Source organism: Sinocyclocheilus grahami, unplaced genomic scaffold (assembly GCF_001515645.1).
Source record: "Sinocyclocheilus grahami isolate Dianchi unplaced genomic scaffold, SAMN03320097.WGS_v1.1 scaffold674.1, whole genome shotgun sequence".
In the NCBI taxonomy this organism is placed as follows: Eukaryota; Metazoa; Chordata; class Actinopteri; order Cypriniformes; family Cyprinidae; genus Sinocyclocheilus; species Sinocyclocheilus grahami.
This window is the reverse complement of record NW_015505853.1, coordinates 202,682-219,152: the sequence shown is the minus strand read 5'-3', so window position 1 is coordinate 219,152 and position 16,471 is coordinate 202,682. Positions and strand designations below refer to the sequence as shown.

Sequence of the window (16,471 nt, the reverse complement as noted above, 5' to 3'; positions counted from 1 at the left end):
AACCTACATTCATAAAACATACTCATCCGCTCTGTTGCTGATATCTGGAGCCAGCGAATGTATACAAACTATAAATCCAAGCTCTTCGCTCTCTGTTTATTGTTGGACGCCAGATTTCACCCAGCTCACATTTTTCAGGGCGAGAAAGCCTTGGCAGAATTACATTAAGCTGACTCAAAAAGGTCTGACTGGCCAAAAGTCGCCTATTTCAACATCCATCACGGCCTTATGATGCAAATGTCCACAAACAGAGGAGAAAAACGATCAAATGAGATGTTGGCATAATGTGTATGGCACAATTGAAACCAGTAGTTTATTGACTGATTCGAAAAGAATAAGCGATTTAATGTTATTTTTCCAGAATGAAAGGCCATCTCCACAGCATATCTGGATTATAGTCTCTTGAATTGCTTGCATTTAAATACTGTATAAATTAAAACAATTATGAAACGCATAACTAAAAAGGTAAAATCAACCACAAAAAAAAAAACCCAAATTTTGTCAAAAAAAAATGTATGTATGATTTTATTGCATGAAATTACAGAATTAAAAACGTGACGACTTGCACACAGTCTTTCTTCATTTTCTTGTCTTAATGCGTGGCATTGTCTTTTTATTGTGTTCAATTGCTAGAGAGAGAGAAAAGACTCAAAACTGTGCCGTCGTTTAGTTTTTCTCGTAATAAGATTTACGCGTCCCTCTTTTCTTTTTAGAGTTTTTGATGTGTAGTCTATTTCTGCTAAATTGTGAAAATGTACTACTGAATTATGCAACCGACAAATGCAGGCAACTATTAGTGAGAATTGTGTTGCAAGAGTTCATTACGATAAATAAACCACATTCATATTGAATATGTACAGTTTAAATAAGAATCAGTATTATTATTATTAGCCTATTTAATTGTTATTCAGAAAAAGTGACGCAATTGATTGGACATAAACGCATCCGCTGTTTGTTTAATGTATTTATTCGTTTTGAATTTTGGCTAAAGTGCATTGATTTCCATAAATACACCACTTGGAATATTAGTTACAAACGTTTATTTACATCTTCAGTGCAAATAATTACAGACCAAATATAATACAGTCAAGTTTATCAATGTCTTAATTCGTGAACATTCAATTCCCAAATCGTCGTATGAAGGTCGAGTGGTTGATTTAAGGCAGATCGCTGCTCTCCTCTCTTAAGAGCAACAGTGTTCGGTGTCTCTGTCCGTGATACGCTTTCATTCACACCCATCAGATGCTCACAGCGGCGTTTGTGCGCCTGCGCTCGGTTCTGTCGTGGAGTCTGTGCTGCATGTGTCGTGCGTGCTGACCGCCAGAGCTCCGGGAATAATCACCCTGGCTTTGTTGAGGTCAGAAATGTCCACGTCGCTTTTGTCCTCCGCTCCGTCCTCGAATTCGGACTCGCTCGGTTCGCTTTCACATTCGGAGTCCTCGCGTTCTTTGGGCTCGGCTTCGGGCTCGGCCTCGGGTTTATCCGTCTGCTCTTTCTCCTTGTCCTTCTGCGCCTGCGCTTCTTTGGAATGCCTCCATTTCATCCGCCGGTTCTGGAACCAAACTTTGACCTAAAACAGAGGGAGAAACATCGCTTAGAAAAGCTTCTGATCATTTTTACGCTAGAGTATTTTATGTATGTGTTTTTAAAATCAAATGTATTTTTATATAAATTTAGCTATGCATTTGTATTGTAATGCACTGCATTGTTACATTTAGTGACCTTTTAGCTATGTAATATAGAAATGCATGCACAAACTAAATCGAAAGGTTTTTCAATTAAGTGAAATTACACTCTAAAAAAATGCTGGGTTGTTTCAACCTAACTTTGGGTCAAATATGGACTAACCCAGCTTTTGGGGTCTATGTCAAATCAAGTTCTACTGAAGAAAGACAGCTTTCCACACAAGTTTTGAAACTCTCTTATCGCATTCGCTGTCTGTGTTGTTTCATTTCATCCGCCGGTTCTGGAACCAAACTTTGACCTAAAACAGAGGGAGAAACATCGCTTAGAAAAGCTTCTAATCATTTTTACGCTAGAGTATTTTATGTATGTGTTTTTAAAATCAAATGTATTTTTATATAAATTTAGCTATGCATTTGTATCGTAATGCACTGCATTGTTACATTTAGTGACCTTTTAGCTATGTAATATAGAAATGCATGCACAAACTAAATCGAAAGGTTTTTCAATTAAGTGAAATTACACTCTAAAAAAATGCTGGGTTGTTTCAACCTAACTTTGGGTCAAATATGGACTAACCCAGCTTTTGGGGTCTATGGCTTTTAGTCCATATTTAGGACTAAGCAGTTAGGTTGAATCAAGTTCTACTGAAGAAAGACAGCTTCCCACACAAGTTTTGAAACTCTCTTATCGCATTCGCTGTCTGTGTTGTTTCCGATTTTAAATAAGACAGAAACTCTTGCCCAATGCCCTAAATTAGGATGTTTTGAAACGACACAACTGCACCCCTCCTGTATTTGCAAGAATTCCTAATAATTGACTTTCATTTCTCTAAATGTGGGTGTCGCAATGCACGAGCCTCTCTCCAGCTGCTAAGGCTCCAGATGGCTCTTTGCAGGCTAAAGCTGCTTTTTAATTTAAAAGTTGATTTCGATCAATAACACCTTTATATGTGTTGTGCATTCATTTGCGTTGGTAATCAGTCGCTCACCTGTGCATCGGTGAGGCCCAGCATCGCAGCCAGCTGTTTTCTGTCAGGTTTCGTGACGTACTTTTGGACTTCAAAGCGTTTCTCGAGGCCTTTCCGCTGGAGGTTGGAGAACACGGCTCTGGACCACGACCTTTTCCTCTTGTAGGTCTGTGGCATTGTGTCTTTGGAAAGCACCGCGTACGGCCCTGTTCGAGTCAAACAACACACACGCCATTAGAACGCAACAGGACCTCGATGCAGTTTGGCCGGAGTGCATGTTATTCAGTCGCATGTGCAAGGTAAGCACTGCACACGCATGCAAAATGATGATAATAATGAGCGTCTCCTGCTCTTTAGGGCTCGACTGGGATGTCTACACTACCTGGGAAGGTGTCTTGAAACTGATGTTGCCCTGATTGTCTGGCGGCATTGCTTATTGAGCCCATCATGGAGGAGATTTCGCTCATGGTCGGGTCTATGGACGCGAAGTAAGGGCTGGCAGACAGATTCGGACTAACAATCGATGTGAGATCTGTCACAGAACGACAAACACCAAACAATTCAACTAAAGTTCCAGTTCAACTCGTATTGGCTTTTATAAACAGGGCCATACGCGCATTGGGTTGGACGCGTCCAAATAAGCATTGTTCTGAATGAATCGAATTGTTTCGTCCTTTTCATAAGTGTGATGTGATGCTTACTAGAAAAACCATGTGCTGTGTGTGATTCACCAAAATACGTCTTACCTCTCAACGATGGCGATTCGTTTCCCCTCGGCTCGAAGTCTGTGGATAATATCCGATCAATCCCGAACTTGAGGTCTTTACTGGACGGCGGAGGCGCGTATTGCGCGTTGATCGCGGCTCTGGATGTCAAGTGTATTCCGTGCCTGTGATACGCGGATGCGCTTGGAGTGACCGGCGACGGGCGTAACGGGGATCCCGACGAATGAAGCTGCGCTCGGGCCCCGATGTGAGCCATAAGCGAAGACGAACCGGGGATGTTCTCAGCATCTCCAACGTGCAGAATATCAGCGATGCAGAACGAGGGTTTCTTCATGCTGTCCACCCCAAAACCGCCCGAACAGTACGCGGTCCAAAGGCTAAAGTTTGATGCGTAAAACGGATTGAGTCCCGCCGTGTACATCCTGGCAGGCAAGCCAAAACTTCTTGACACAGAATCGCACACAACTACATGTAATGAGTACGAGCAGACGGTCAGGTTTAAGGTGTTGCCCTCTCTCGCGTTTCTCCTCAAGTATGAAACTGCAGACAGGAGTCCAAAAAGCTCTAAGCAGGAGTTCCGTTATTGATTGGCTCTTTATGAGCACGCCCCAAACACGACCACTCTTAAAAATCACCACGTTTATTAAATGGCGATGGTTCAGATGATACAACATTTTCAGTGTTTATTTTCCAATGTGTTAATTTTCAATGAATCAAACTGTAATTTTAATTAGATATTAGAAAAAAGCAAAACAATGAAACCTATTTATTTAGCTATTCAACGAGTTATTAAATATAGCCAATGGATACATATACAAATAATATATATATATTTTTTTTTTATTTGAGCGAATTTATATTGTAGTTTTACTAGGATGCATTATATAGAACTATAAAGACTGACCAACATTTAATCGTTTTTTTTTTTAAATGGTGCACAGTTTAGGATAATTGGAAGATGATCATTTTAAAAGATGATGTAATAAAAATGATGCATTCGTACTTATAAAAAATAATAGCCTGGTTTTGCATGCATTCGCTGCGCTTCTGATCGGTTTTCTAATGTTCAAAAATATGCAAACAGTAAACTCTGATAAGAAAACGATCCACAATCAAGTGCTTTATTCAGACGCCTGTGAGTGTGTTCTGCTCTGGGATTAGGAAGCAGGAGTTTCTCGATGCAGGTCATCCTGTTTCTGATGAGCTCTGATTCAGGCTAAACGAGCGGATATTCCTGTTAGATTTAGGCCAAAAATAGAAGCTGCTTTAGTATTTTAGGATACAGCCGAAGACCCTTATTTCCTCCGACTCGGAGAGGTGGGACTTTATAATGACTGTTAGCACTTCCCTTTTTCAATATTTGTGCAACTTTATCTCAACTCGCAAGTCGCGCGGTGACGCAAATCCGTCCTTATGCTTATAATAAACAGAGGAAATCTATTCTCAGCTGAAACGAAAACACAATTAACTTCAGAGGCGATACTTCATCCATATGCACGACTATAGTGCGCTGTTTATCATAGAAAAAAAAACAGATCAATTATAAAATAAAATAACAGTTGTTTGTCAACACACTTTCCAATTGCATATAAATAAACACACACGTATTTATATAAAATATGAATGCATATACGTGCGAAAGAATTTCTAGAATGCATTGCAGATGTTGATTGGTATGTTATGTTTATGATCATAAATGACCGCAGATGATTTTACCCCATGGTGTTTTTTAGAATATCTCTCTTCCTCTGATGGCGTTCATTAGTCGTGATTCATTACCGGAAAGGTCAGTGACCCTGACTGCCTCCTATCACGGTGTTTTCCAATGACTCTCGATCAAGCAGTCAAAGCAATCCAGGGAAGAGGATGCGGAAGACGCGGCGCGCGTGAAATATTCGAACGCTGAAAGGCCCGAGACTCACGAGCGAGATCATAAAACAGGTCATAAAACCTGCAACAGCGGACCGACCGCTGGCATCTCACTGTATTTATTATTTATGCATGTATGCAATTTAACAATGCCTCTCTGACAACATGCATCTTTTTCGGCGTTTAAAGAAAATGTATTTTGCTGAATATTTTATATAGTTTGTACATTTATACGGTATTAAAAAACAAAATGTTATTAGGCATGGCTTAGTAAAATTGCATTTAAAGATCCTCGATATCTGCTCGCTGTAGACTTAACATTTCTACGTTCTTAACATTGTGAAATGAATCTGAATTCAATTATTATATTTACTTTGTGTTCCAATATAACCTATTCAGTATTTGTATTATGAAAAGTTAGTCGCATTTGAAATTTTTTCTAATCATCTGAGGAAAAGATTTTATGAAAGATTTTACAGAATGTAATGTATCTCTTATTATACCCCACCCATACCTAAACACTGATTGCCTCCTTAAAAAAAAAGTTTAAATAAATAGAAAATTAAAGTTATTGTTATTAAAGTTAGTGAGTGAGTGACAACCCTAAATAAAACCGAATCTATTAAAATTTCTGCATTGTGCGTTATATATCTCTCTCTCTCTCACACACACACACACACACACACACACACACACATGCACACACACACACACGCACACACACACAGTAATAAGGAATATCGTGCTCAAGTCAAAATATCCAGGATGAAAACAGGTTCAACCCAGAGTTTCCGGAAATCTTTATTTGTCCATATCCATATCTGCATTCCTATCTATATCTACGCCTGTATTGTGATAAATATATTTGCGTTGAAAGCACAAAGTCATCTGCTGTAGCAATTAAAGCGATCTGTTCACAGAGGATGCAAAACATCATAATCGTGCGCTATTCTCACAGCTGGAACTCCATGCATTTTTATGAATGAAAAGTATTAAAACAACACTGTACGTGCATGTCTGTTGTGATTACACTTGCCGGAATGACTTGAGTGATCTGAACTGCTCTCTCTACCTATTAGCAGTGATAACATCATCATCTGTTCCTCTGGGAGGGACTTTATTTCTGGACCCCCATCAGGAGCATCTGTCATGCTGGAACCACTGGAAAATTAAAATATCATAATCGTTAAATGCCGATCATGGGAAAGTTTGGAGACCTTGTGGAATTGGTTTGTTTTTCCAAATTCCCTCTGGTTGATGAAATCGCCGTCCGGAGAGCTCAACGGCGATCTGGCAGCTCACTGCGGGTCATATCGGGGCTCTGACCGCCTCGGGAAACATTTGTCACGGATTATTCATTGCGTTTTTGCGACAGAATGAAAATCCGTCAGTAGCTATATTAGTGAAGCAGAGCATAAACATACAGACGTTTTAGTTAGACTCCAACTAAATTAAACAGCACAAACTCATTTAGCCTATGTTCGTCGCATTATATTTCATAAGTTCAAAAAAAAAAAGGAAGAGATGTCGTTTAATGCGAATACAGAAATTAATTGCAAATTCATTGAGAGTCATCAGTCCACTAGTCCTGACATATAAAGGTCTCTATGGGTGCAGTTATCTAACCTGGATACACAGAAGCTGTTAACAGGTGTTTCAGGTCATAGCTGTTATTAGATAGCCTATGTGTATTATATCACCGCTGTATGGACCAATCAAAACGATCGGAATTCAGTTGCATAAAACATAAATAGTTCAACCAAGAACCAAACCAGTGTACGAATTAGGCCTAAGTATTTAGTGATTTTCAGAGATCAGCAATCTGTTGAGTATCATCTAGCGAATCCGATTTCCATTTGGCAACCCTACAGCACAGTTAGCCAATAAACTAAAAAAATATTTAAAATCTTTAAAAAAAATAATAATAAATGTAAATGTAGCCTACAATATAGTTATTTTTATTTATTTATTCTGGAAAATGTATCGGAAAGCACTCGAACGGTCTACTGTTGCTATGGTTACCTCACTTGTGTTATAGCCTATATTCATATTTATTCATATATAAATATATATTTTGGCGTTTCCACATATGCCTGTATATAATGAACAAAAATAGTTTTTGTGGAGAGCAGAGGCTCACAGGTTCGAGCTCCGCTTTAGTGAGGATGCTCTACACGAGACTTTTTACAGACCTAAGAACTACAGTCAGCTCAGACTATCCCCTTGATTAAAAAACAAAAAGTCTGTATTAATCCACCTTATTTTTAACGAGAGAGTTTACTGCACTTAGTGTCATTTACCGATGAATCGGGAGTCTAATGGTTTAATGCATCCTTTACCAGTTTTTTTTTCAGTGACTCATACCAATAAAGAAAGGACATCCACTATATAAATAATAAAATGTAATGCATAGCAAACTTTTTTTTTCTTTTTCTTTACACCATATTTTCCCCAGAATTGACTGGGTAAAAAGCAGGAACTATCCAATGAGTAGGTTTTTCTGATCGTCGATGCTACTAATGTCAGAACAGAAGGGCTGATATCGGTCCCGAGTGCTTGTGTTTACATGAGTGGCGCAGGCTGAAGGCTTCGGCTTTTTGTGCGGAAAGGAATCCAGACGTGCCACTTACTCTTCTCTTCAGTATACACGAGGTTAAATCAAAAGCTCCGTGTTAAATAACAGCGAGACGCGGAAAGGTCTGTCGGAGATCCAGCTGACACTCCAGCGACAGAAGATTCACCCACAAGAGCTCCTGCTGGCCCGGTTAGGCCCCTCAATGGTCCGCGGTGATCGATTGTGCACTTGTTTACTTAAAGTCATCGCTCTTGAAGGAAGCCAGATGCTTCTGCAGCTCTGGAACATAAGCCTGCGTTCATGATCCCAAACGCCTGATGAATTAGTGCAATAACGCGACGTTTAATGGAAGGAACGCATCTTAAAGATGAAGTGGTCATTTCCAATTATCCTTGCTCTGATGAAATATGAAGCATGGGTTTAAAAGATTTAAAAATGCATGTATATAAAATAAAATAGTTATATATTCTTTTTATGTAATTATGCATCAATTTCTTTATATGAACTTTTCTTTTATATATTTGAAGACGTTGTAAAAAAAAAAATGAAATGAACAAGTCAAATGTTTTTTAAATAATGTAATAAAAACCTATACAGTAGTCAAATGATACTTAAAAATCTTGTGATTTTCATTAAACAATAACAAGTAGGCCTAATATGCATTTTCTCATTTTTATACAACAATTTCTTAATAAAACATGTTTGACTGATATTTCCATGCATTACGTTTTATATTATTCTATTTAAAAAAAAGGAGAGAAATATTTCCGAATAATGCATGAATAATCTAAAATAAACGTAATATTTCTATAAAAACGACCTGTTACAGTAGTCAAATATTACTTTTAAAATTATAAAACAGAAAAAAGTGCTATCATAAAATGACCATGACTAAATAATAGTTTTATCTGCAAATGCATTGTTAATGATTCTTGTGCAATTGATACATTCTTTTTTAAGCAATTATTTAATTATGCACATTCATATGCATAGGTAGAGGAGATGTTGGCATTGCATTGACCAAGTCCCTCATGAACAGAACTGTGTGCATGTTGATGTTTTCATGTCAAAGTGCATCCTAATGCTGCTCTCTAGTGGTGAAGTCACTGATTACAGCTCAGACCCCGATGGTTTAATGCACTAATGAATTCTTACAACAAATTCATCAGGTTAAAAACACTTTAGTTTGGGCAACATTCTCAGACATCATCTGCCTGCTGTGTTACTTGAATTGGCCTCGTCTGTTCTAATAGATTTGAAACTGTCCAGATTTGAGCCGTCTCATTTCCCAGTGCAGGCGTGTGTCTGGGGAGCCACTCAGAGTAGAATCCAAACACATTTGGCACCAATAGCCCATATTTCATCATTGTTTACTGCATATTCATTCCTGCAATCCCCAATGCACAAGAGTCAGCTGTTAGAATACTTCCTTATAAATGTCATCCTGAGAGCTTCTGGTTCAAGACTTGAATGTCATTGACTCCCAAACACACTTTTCTTTAAACATCATTATTAGGATTACACTAAATGAGCACGATTTCATCCCGAAAATCCAGCAGCCGGAGTATTTGTGAGGAATATACAAGGTGTGGTACAAGGAGTTTATTTGAGATTCTAGGTATTTAAATTGTTGCCTATTTATTAAAAGGTTCAAACTGCCTTCTCACTAGAGTTCACTATTATGGATATAAATGAGCACGATATCAGAATGATATTTTTACATGTGCATTTAAATGAAAAACTTGATTTATTTGTCATGATAAAGAAGCCTGCACAGGATATGCGGTTTTAAATCAACAAGGCAGAGTGTAGCGGGAATGCTGGGAAACAAATAGCTTCTGACAACAACTAATAAACATAAAATACACATGCAAAAAACAGACGTAATAAACCCATCATCATTTTCTGTGCAAAAATACATTCTTAAAGAAAGTTCATCTAAAAATGAACATTTGCTTAACATTTCCTCACCCTCAGGCCATCCAAGATGTAGATGAGTTTGTTTCTTCATCAGATTTGGAGAAATGTAGCATTGCATCACTTGCTCAGCAATGGATCCTCTGCAGTGAATGGGTGCCGTCAGAATGAGAGTCCAAACAGCTGATAAAAACATCACAATAATCCACACCACTCCAGTCCATCAGTTAACATCTGGAGAAGACAAAAGCTGCATGTTTGTAAGAAATCCATCATATACCCCCGGTTTCACAGACAAAGCTTAAGCCTAGTGCCAGACTAAAATCTAAGTCTGAGCTGTTTCAACTGAAAGAAACTTGCATTGATTGATCTTAACATATGTCAGTGCCCTTGTTTTGTCTCAAGATGCACACCACTAATGTTTTTTTCTAAGGCATGTTTATAAAAATTACTTAAACGTCCTAATTAAACTATTGCTTAATCCTGGCTTAGTCTAAGCCCTGTCTGTGAAACCAGGTTTAAGGTGTTTTTAACTGTAAACCATTGCTTCCTGCTAAAATATGAGTCCGTAATCCATAACTCTTCCTCCAGAGAAAAAGTCAATTTCCTGTTGTGTCTCGCATCAAAATCAACCGACATATGTGAGCCTGGAGCACAAAAGCAGTCTTAAATCGCTGGGGGATATTTGTAGCAATAGCCAACAATACATTGTATGGGTCAAAATTATAGATTTTTCTTTTATGCCAAAAATCATTAGGATATTAAGTAAAGATCATGTTCCATGAAGATATTTTGTACATTTCCTGACTGCCTCCTATCACGGTGTTTTCGAATGACTTCATTCCGGTTTAAATTTAGAGATGAAACGTAGCGCTTTGCTCTCGATCAAGCAGTCAAAACAATCCAGGGAAGAGGATGCGGAAGACACGCACGTTATTTCATTTGAGTTCAGCCCCGGTGAAATATTCGTGAGCGAGATCATAAAACAGGTCATAAAACTGACCGACCGCTGGCATCTCACTCTAATCATTGAACTATCAACACATGGAATTGAACAGAAACAATTCAGATTAAGCCTAAAACATTCCATGCATCTCTCTCACAACACGCATCTTTGTCAGTGTTTCAAATCAAACCTATTTGATTTTATTATATATTATTGTTTAAAAAATAAAATGTAATCAGGCATGATCATATTTTAAAGATTCCAATTTTCTGCTTGCTATAGGCTTAAAGCTTCTACGTTCTTAACATTATACAATATAAAAATACTTTTTTTCTCTCTCATAATTCATATATAATGTGTGCACGCTTTGTGTTCCAATATAACCTACTCAGTATTTGTATTATGAAAAGTTAGTCATACTTGAAATGATTTCTAATCATTTCAGGAAAAGATTCTATAATATATATATTATATATTTAATCCTTTATCATTATACCCCACCCACATACACAAACAGTGGTTTGCTTCCTTTAAAAATGTTGTCGTTTGAAAAAAATATTATGGAATAAAGTGCTCAGGTCAAAATATCTAGGATGAAAGTTTCGGTCTACAATGGAATTGTCTGTACGGAAGAAAACTGGTTCAACCCAGAGTTTCCGGATATCTTTATTGTCCATATCCATATCTGCATTCCTATCTTTATCTACGCCTGTATTGTGATAAATAGATTCGTGCTGAAAGCACAAAGTCATCTGCTGCAGTAATTAAAGCAGTGAAGAACCTGTTCACAGAAGAAGCAAAACATCAAAACCGTGCGCATTTCTCACTGCTGTATTTTTATGAATGTATTCAAACAACACCCCATGTGCCACATGTGCATGTCTGTTGCGGTCAGATAAAACATTACACTTGCCGTAATTGAATTGCTCTCTCTTTCTATTAGCAGTGATAACATCATCATCTGTTCCTCTGGGAGGGACTTTATTTCTGGACCCCCATCAGGAGCATCTGTCTGTCAGCAGTGACGGGCCCGACATGCTGGAAACATTAGATAATTAAAATATCATAATCGTTAAATGCCGATCATGGGAAAGTTTGGAGACCTTGTGGAATTGGTTTGTTTTCCCAAATTCCCTCTGGTTGATGAAATCGCCGTCCGGAGAGTAAAAGTCCGATCTAGCCAGCTCAGTGCGGTTCATTTCGGGGCTCTGACAAGCTCGGGAAACATTTGTTACGGATTATTAATTGCTTTTTTAAACGCACCCTTGACAGAATGAAAAATCCGTCAGTATAACTGTAATCATATTAGTGAAGCAGCAAAATATAGACGTTTTAGATTGACTCCAACTAAACTGATCAGCACAAACTCATTTCTGTTCATCGAATTATATTTCATAAATTCAATAAATAAATATGTGCCGTTCTATATTGCGCATAAAGAAATGCATTGCACATTAATTGAGTGTCATCATTCCACTAGTCCTGACTTGTAAAGGAAGCTAGCTGGTCTCTGTGTGTGCAGTGATCTACACAGAAGCTGCTTTAACAGGTGTTTCATGAGTCGATATGTGTGTTATAACAGCGCTGGAACGCTGTATGGACCAATCAAAACGTTCGGTATTTAATTTCATAAAACATAAATAGTACAACCAATTAGGCTTATATAGTGATTTTCAGAGATGAGCAATATGTTGAGTTTCATCTCGCAAATCCCATTTCCATTTGGCACCCCTAATAGCACAGTTAGCCAATAAACAAACAAAAAACAATTAACTAATTTTAAATAGGACCTCTATAAAATCTGTAATTATTAAAAAAAAAAAAAAAATTTATGTAACTTTACAATGTTGTTTATTTTAATTTTATAATTTATTTATTATGCAAAAAATAAAAAATCGGAAAGCGCTGAACGTTCTACTGTTGCTATGGTTACCTCACTTCTGTTCGCTACATTTACTGTACATTCGTTTCTTTATTTATGTTTATTCATATATAAATATATATTTGTGCATTTCCACATATGCCTGTGTATAATTAACAAACATTTTTTTGGAGAAGAGGACGCTCACAGGTTCTTGTAGAAAAAAATTCCCATTCCACTTTAGCGAGGAAGTTCTTCTGGACACAAAACAACAATAGATACGCATTTTCGAGACATAACTACAATTAGCTCACACTATCCCCTTTATTAAAAACACCCTAAAAGTCTTTAACGTAAGAGCGGCGCGCCATTAGTAACTTACGCGGTTTCCGGTTTTATTTGCTACTATTTATTTCACCTGTACAAAAACAGTCCGTTCTGCTGCTTGATATTGCAATGCAAACTGGTATTTATCATCATATTATTTTAATGTATTGCATTTATAAACACACTGGTTTGTGGCGCAAATTAATTGGACTTCAAGTTCATTACCGATAGCGGCTAATGAATCAGGAGTCTGGACATTCAAAGAAAACATTGCCTCCGTCGTGCAAAAATACAGTGAACAGGCCTAATGCTTTAATGCTTCCTTAACCATTTTTTTCAGTGACTCATACCACTAAATTAAGTATATCCACTAGGCCTTAATTGCAGCAAATGAGATGCATCTCTTATTTTACACAATGTTTACTCAGAATTTAGCCCACTAAGGGGAAAAAAAGCAAAGATGAAATGTATTATCCAATGAGTAGATTTCTAATAATGCTAATAATGTGGGAAGGCCCGATATATCGGTGCAGTCTCAATGCTTGTGTTTACATGAGCGGCGCAGGCTTTGGCCTTTCGTGCGTAAAGGAATCCAGACGTGCCACTTACTCTTCTCGTTCAATATACACGGGGTTAAATCAAAAGCTCCGTGTTAAATAACAGCGAGACTAATGGAAACGCGGAAAGGTCATAACAAACCATTAGGGTGCTGTCTGAGATCCAGCTGAAGCGACAGAAGATTCACCCACAGAGCTCCTGCTGGCCCGATAAGGCCCCTTAATGGTCCGCAGTGATCGATTGTGCACTTGTTTACTGAAAGTCGTCGCTCTTGAAGGAAGCCAGATGCTTCTGCAGCTCTGGAACATAAGCCTGCGTTCATGATCCCAAACGCGTGATGAATTAGTGCAATAACGCAACGTTTAATGGAAGGAACGTATCACTACATCTCTTAAAGATGAAGTGATCATTTCCAGCTATCCTTCTTCTTTTGAAATATATGAATCAATAAATGAGAGTAGGTGTGTGTTCAAAGCATGGCTTAAAAAATAAATGTATATAATATTAAAACAATAAAAAAATGATATATTCATTTTATCTAATTAAATGCACTCGGTAGTCAAATGCACTAATATTTCCATACATTACAACATTTGTTTATTCATATTCATTTTATATATTCAAAGATGTTCTAAAAAATAAAAACACTCAAATATGTATGAGGCAAGTCAATTTGAATAATGTAAAAAACAACAAAAACTTTATAAAAACTACCTATTGCAGTAGTCAAATACTATAAAAATTGTAAAATAAAAAAAACCTTATCATTAAATTCTGATTTCATTAAGAAATAAGAATAACATTCAGTTTCTTAAGTTCTAAATAAAATACGTTTGACTCTATAGTCAAATGCATTGATATTTCCATACATTACCTAGTTTTATAATATTTAAAAAAAAAATGATCAGAAATATAAATGTGGCTTTTTTTTTCTGAATAGTGTATGAATAACGTAAAAAAAAACAACCTAATAGTTCTATAAAAGCTACACGTTCCAGTTCAAATAATACATTTAAATTTGTAAAATAGGAAAATCGCTATCATCAAATAATCATGATTTCATTAAAGTTGGCCATTAAAAAAAAGTGTAACTGCATTGTTTAATGATTTTGTCCCTATAGAAAAAGCTTTTGCTTAATTTACATGAATTATATTTTCAAAGCAGTTATTTAATTATGCATATTCACATGCATAATTAGAGGAGATGTTGACATTGCATTGACTGAGAACTGTGTGCATGTTGATGTTTTCATGTCAAAGTGCATCCTAATGCTGCTCTCTAGTGGTGAAGTCACTGATTACAGCCTCAGAACCTGATGGCTAGATACACTAATTACTTAAGACAAATTGATCAGGTTAAAAAACACACTTTTGTTTGAGCACCTTTCTCAGACATCATCTGCCTGCTGCGTTACTTTAATTGGCCTTGTCTATTGTAATAGATTTGAAACTGTCCAGATTTGAGCCGTCTCATTTCCCAGTGCAGTCGTGTGTCTGGGGAGCCACTCAGAGTAGAATCCAAACACATTTGGCAGCAATAGCCCATATTTCATCACTGTTTACTGCATATTCATTCCTGCAATCCCCAATGCGACGAGAGTCAGCTGTTAGAATACTTCCTTATAAATGTCATCCTGAGAGCTTCTGGTTCAAGACTTGAATGTCATTGACTCCCAAACACACTTTTCTTTAAACATCATTATTAGGATTACACTAAATGAGCACGATTTCATCCCGAAAATCCAGCAGCCGGAGTATTTGTGAGGAATATACAAGGTGTGGTACAAGGAGTTTATTTGAGATTCTAGGTATTTAAATTGTTGCCTATTTATTAAAAGGTTCAAACTGCCTTCTCACTAGAGTTCACTATTATGGATATAAATGAGCACGATATCAGAATGATATTTTTACATGTGCATTTAAATGAAAAACTTGATTTATTTGTCATGATAAAGAAGCCTGCACAGGATATGCGGTTTTAAATCAACAAGGCAGAGTGTAGCGGGAATGCTGGGAAACAAATAGCTTCTGACAACAACTAATAAACATAAAATACACATGCAAAAAACAGACGTAATAAACCCATCATCATTTTCTGTGCAAAAATACATTCTTAAAGAAAGTTCATCTAAAAATGAACATTTGCTTAACATTTCCTCACCCTCAGGCCATCCAAGATGTAGATGAGTTTGTTTCTTCATCAGATTTGGAGAAATGTAGCATTGCATCACTTGCTCAGCAATGGATCCTCTGCAGTGAATGGGTGCCGTCAGAATGAGAGTCCAAACAGCTGATAAAAACATCACAATAATCCACACCACTCCAGTCCATCAGTTAACATCTGGAGAAGACAAAAGCTGCATGTTTGTAAGAAATCCATCATATACCCCCGGTTTCACAGACAAAGCTTAAGCCTAGTGCCAGACTAAAATCTAAGTCTGAGCTGTTTCAACTGAAAGAAACTTGCATTGATTGATCTTAACATATGTCAGTGCCCTTGTTTTGTCTCAAGATGCACACCACTAATGTTTTTTTCTAAGGCATGTTTATAAAAATTACTTAAACGTCCTAATTAAACTATTGCTTAATCCTGGCTTAGTCTAAGCCCTGTCTGTGAAACCAGGTTTAAGGTGTTTTTAACTGTAAACCATTGCTTCCTGCTAAAATATGAGTCCGTAATCCATAATTCTTCCTCCAGAGAAAAAGTCAATTTCCTGTTGTGTCTCGCATCAAAATCAACCGACATATGTGAGCCTGGAGCACAAAAGCAGTCTTAAATCGCTGGGGGATATTTGTAGCAATAGCCAACAATACATTGTATGGGTCCTCTTCCTCCAGAGAAAAAGTCAATTTCCTGTTGTGTCTCGCATCAAAATCAACTGACATATGTGAGCCTGGAGCACAAAAGCAGTCTTAAATCGCTGGGGAATATTTGTAGCAATAGCCAAAAATACATTGTATGGGTCAAAATTATAGATTTTTCTTTTATGCCAAAAATCATTAGGATATTAAGTAAAGATCATGTTCCATGAAGATATTT

The 16,471-nt window shown here is 37.2% G+C and overlaps 1 protein-coding gene across 2 annotated transcripts; it reads right to left on the bottom strand.

The window, feature by feature from the left end:
- Positions 1-960: 960 nt before the first annotated feature.
- LOC107559091 (H2.0-like homeobox protein) lies at positions 961-3,966 on the bottom strand. 2 transcript variants are annotated; one of them, XM_016242819.1, is made up of 4 exons: positions 3,400-3,966; positions 3,036-3,185; positions 2,675-2,859; positions 961-1,570 (listed from the first exon to the last, which is right to left on the bottom strand). In XM_016242819.1, the coding sequence occupies exons 1-4, from the start codon at positions 3,797-3,799 to the stop codon at positions 1,247-1,249; spliced, it is 1,059 nt and encodes a 352-aa protein (XP_016098305.1). In that variant the 5' UTR covers positions 3,800-3,966; the 3' UTR covers positions 961-1,246. The 2 variants fall into 2 exon arrangements, with proteins under 2 accessions (XP_016098305.1, XP_016098306.1); XM_016242820.1 differs by lacking the exon at positions 3,036-3,185 and having other exon boundaries at positions 3,400-3,964.
- Between the last annotated feature and the right edge of the window lie 12,505 nt (positions 3,967-16,471).

What these genes read in the sequence shown, in the direction of transcription:
- LOC107559091 (XM_016242819.1), bottom strand. Translation starts at nt 3,799, where the DNA reads ATGTACACGGCGGGACTCAATCCGTTTTACGCATCAAACTTTAGCCTT. An exon ending in CGAATCGCCATCGTTGAGAG is followed by an intron (nt 3,186 to 3,399) that starts GTAAGACGTATT and finishes GTTCTGTGACAG; the next exon opens with ATCTCACATCGATTGTTAGT. An exon ending in TGGGCCTCACCGATGCACAG is followed by an intron (nt 1,571 to 2,674) that starts GTGAGCGACTGA and finishes CCTCTGTTTTAG; the next exon opens with GTCAAAGTTTGGTTCCAGAA.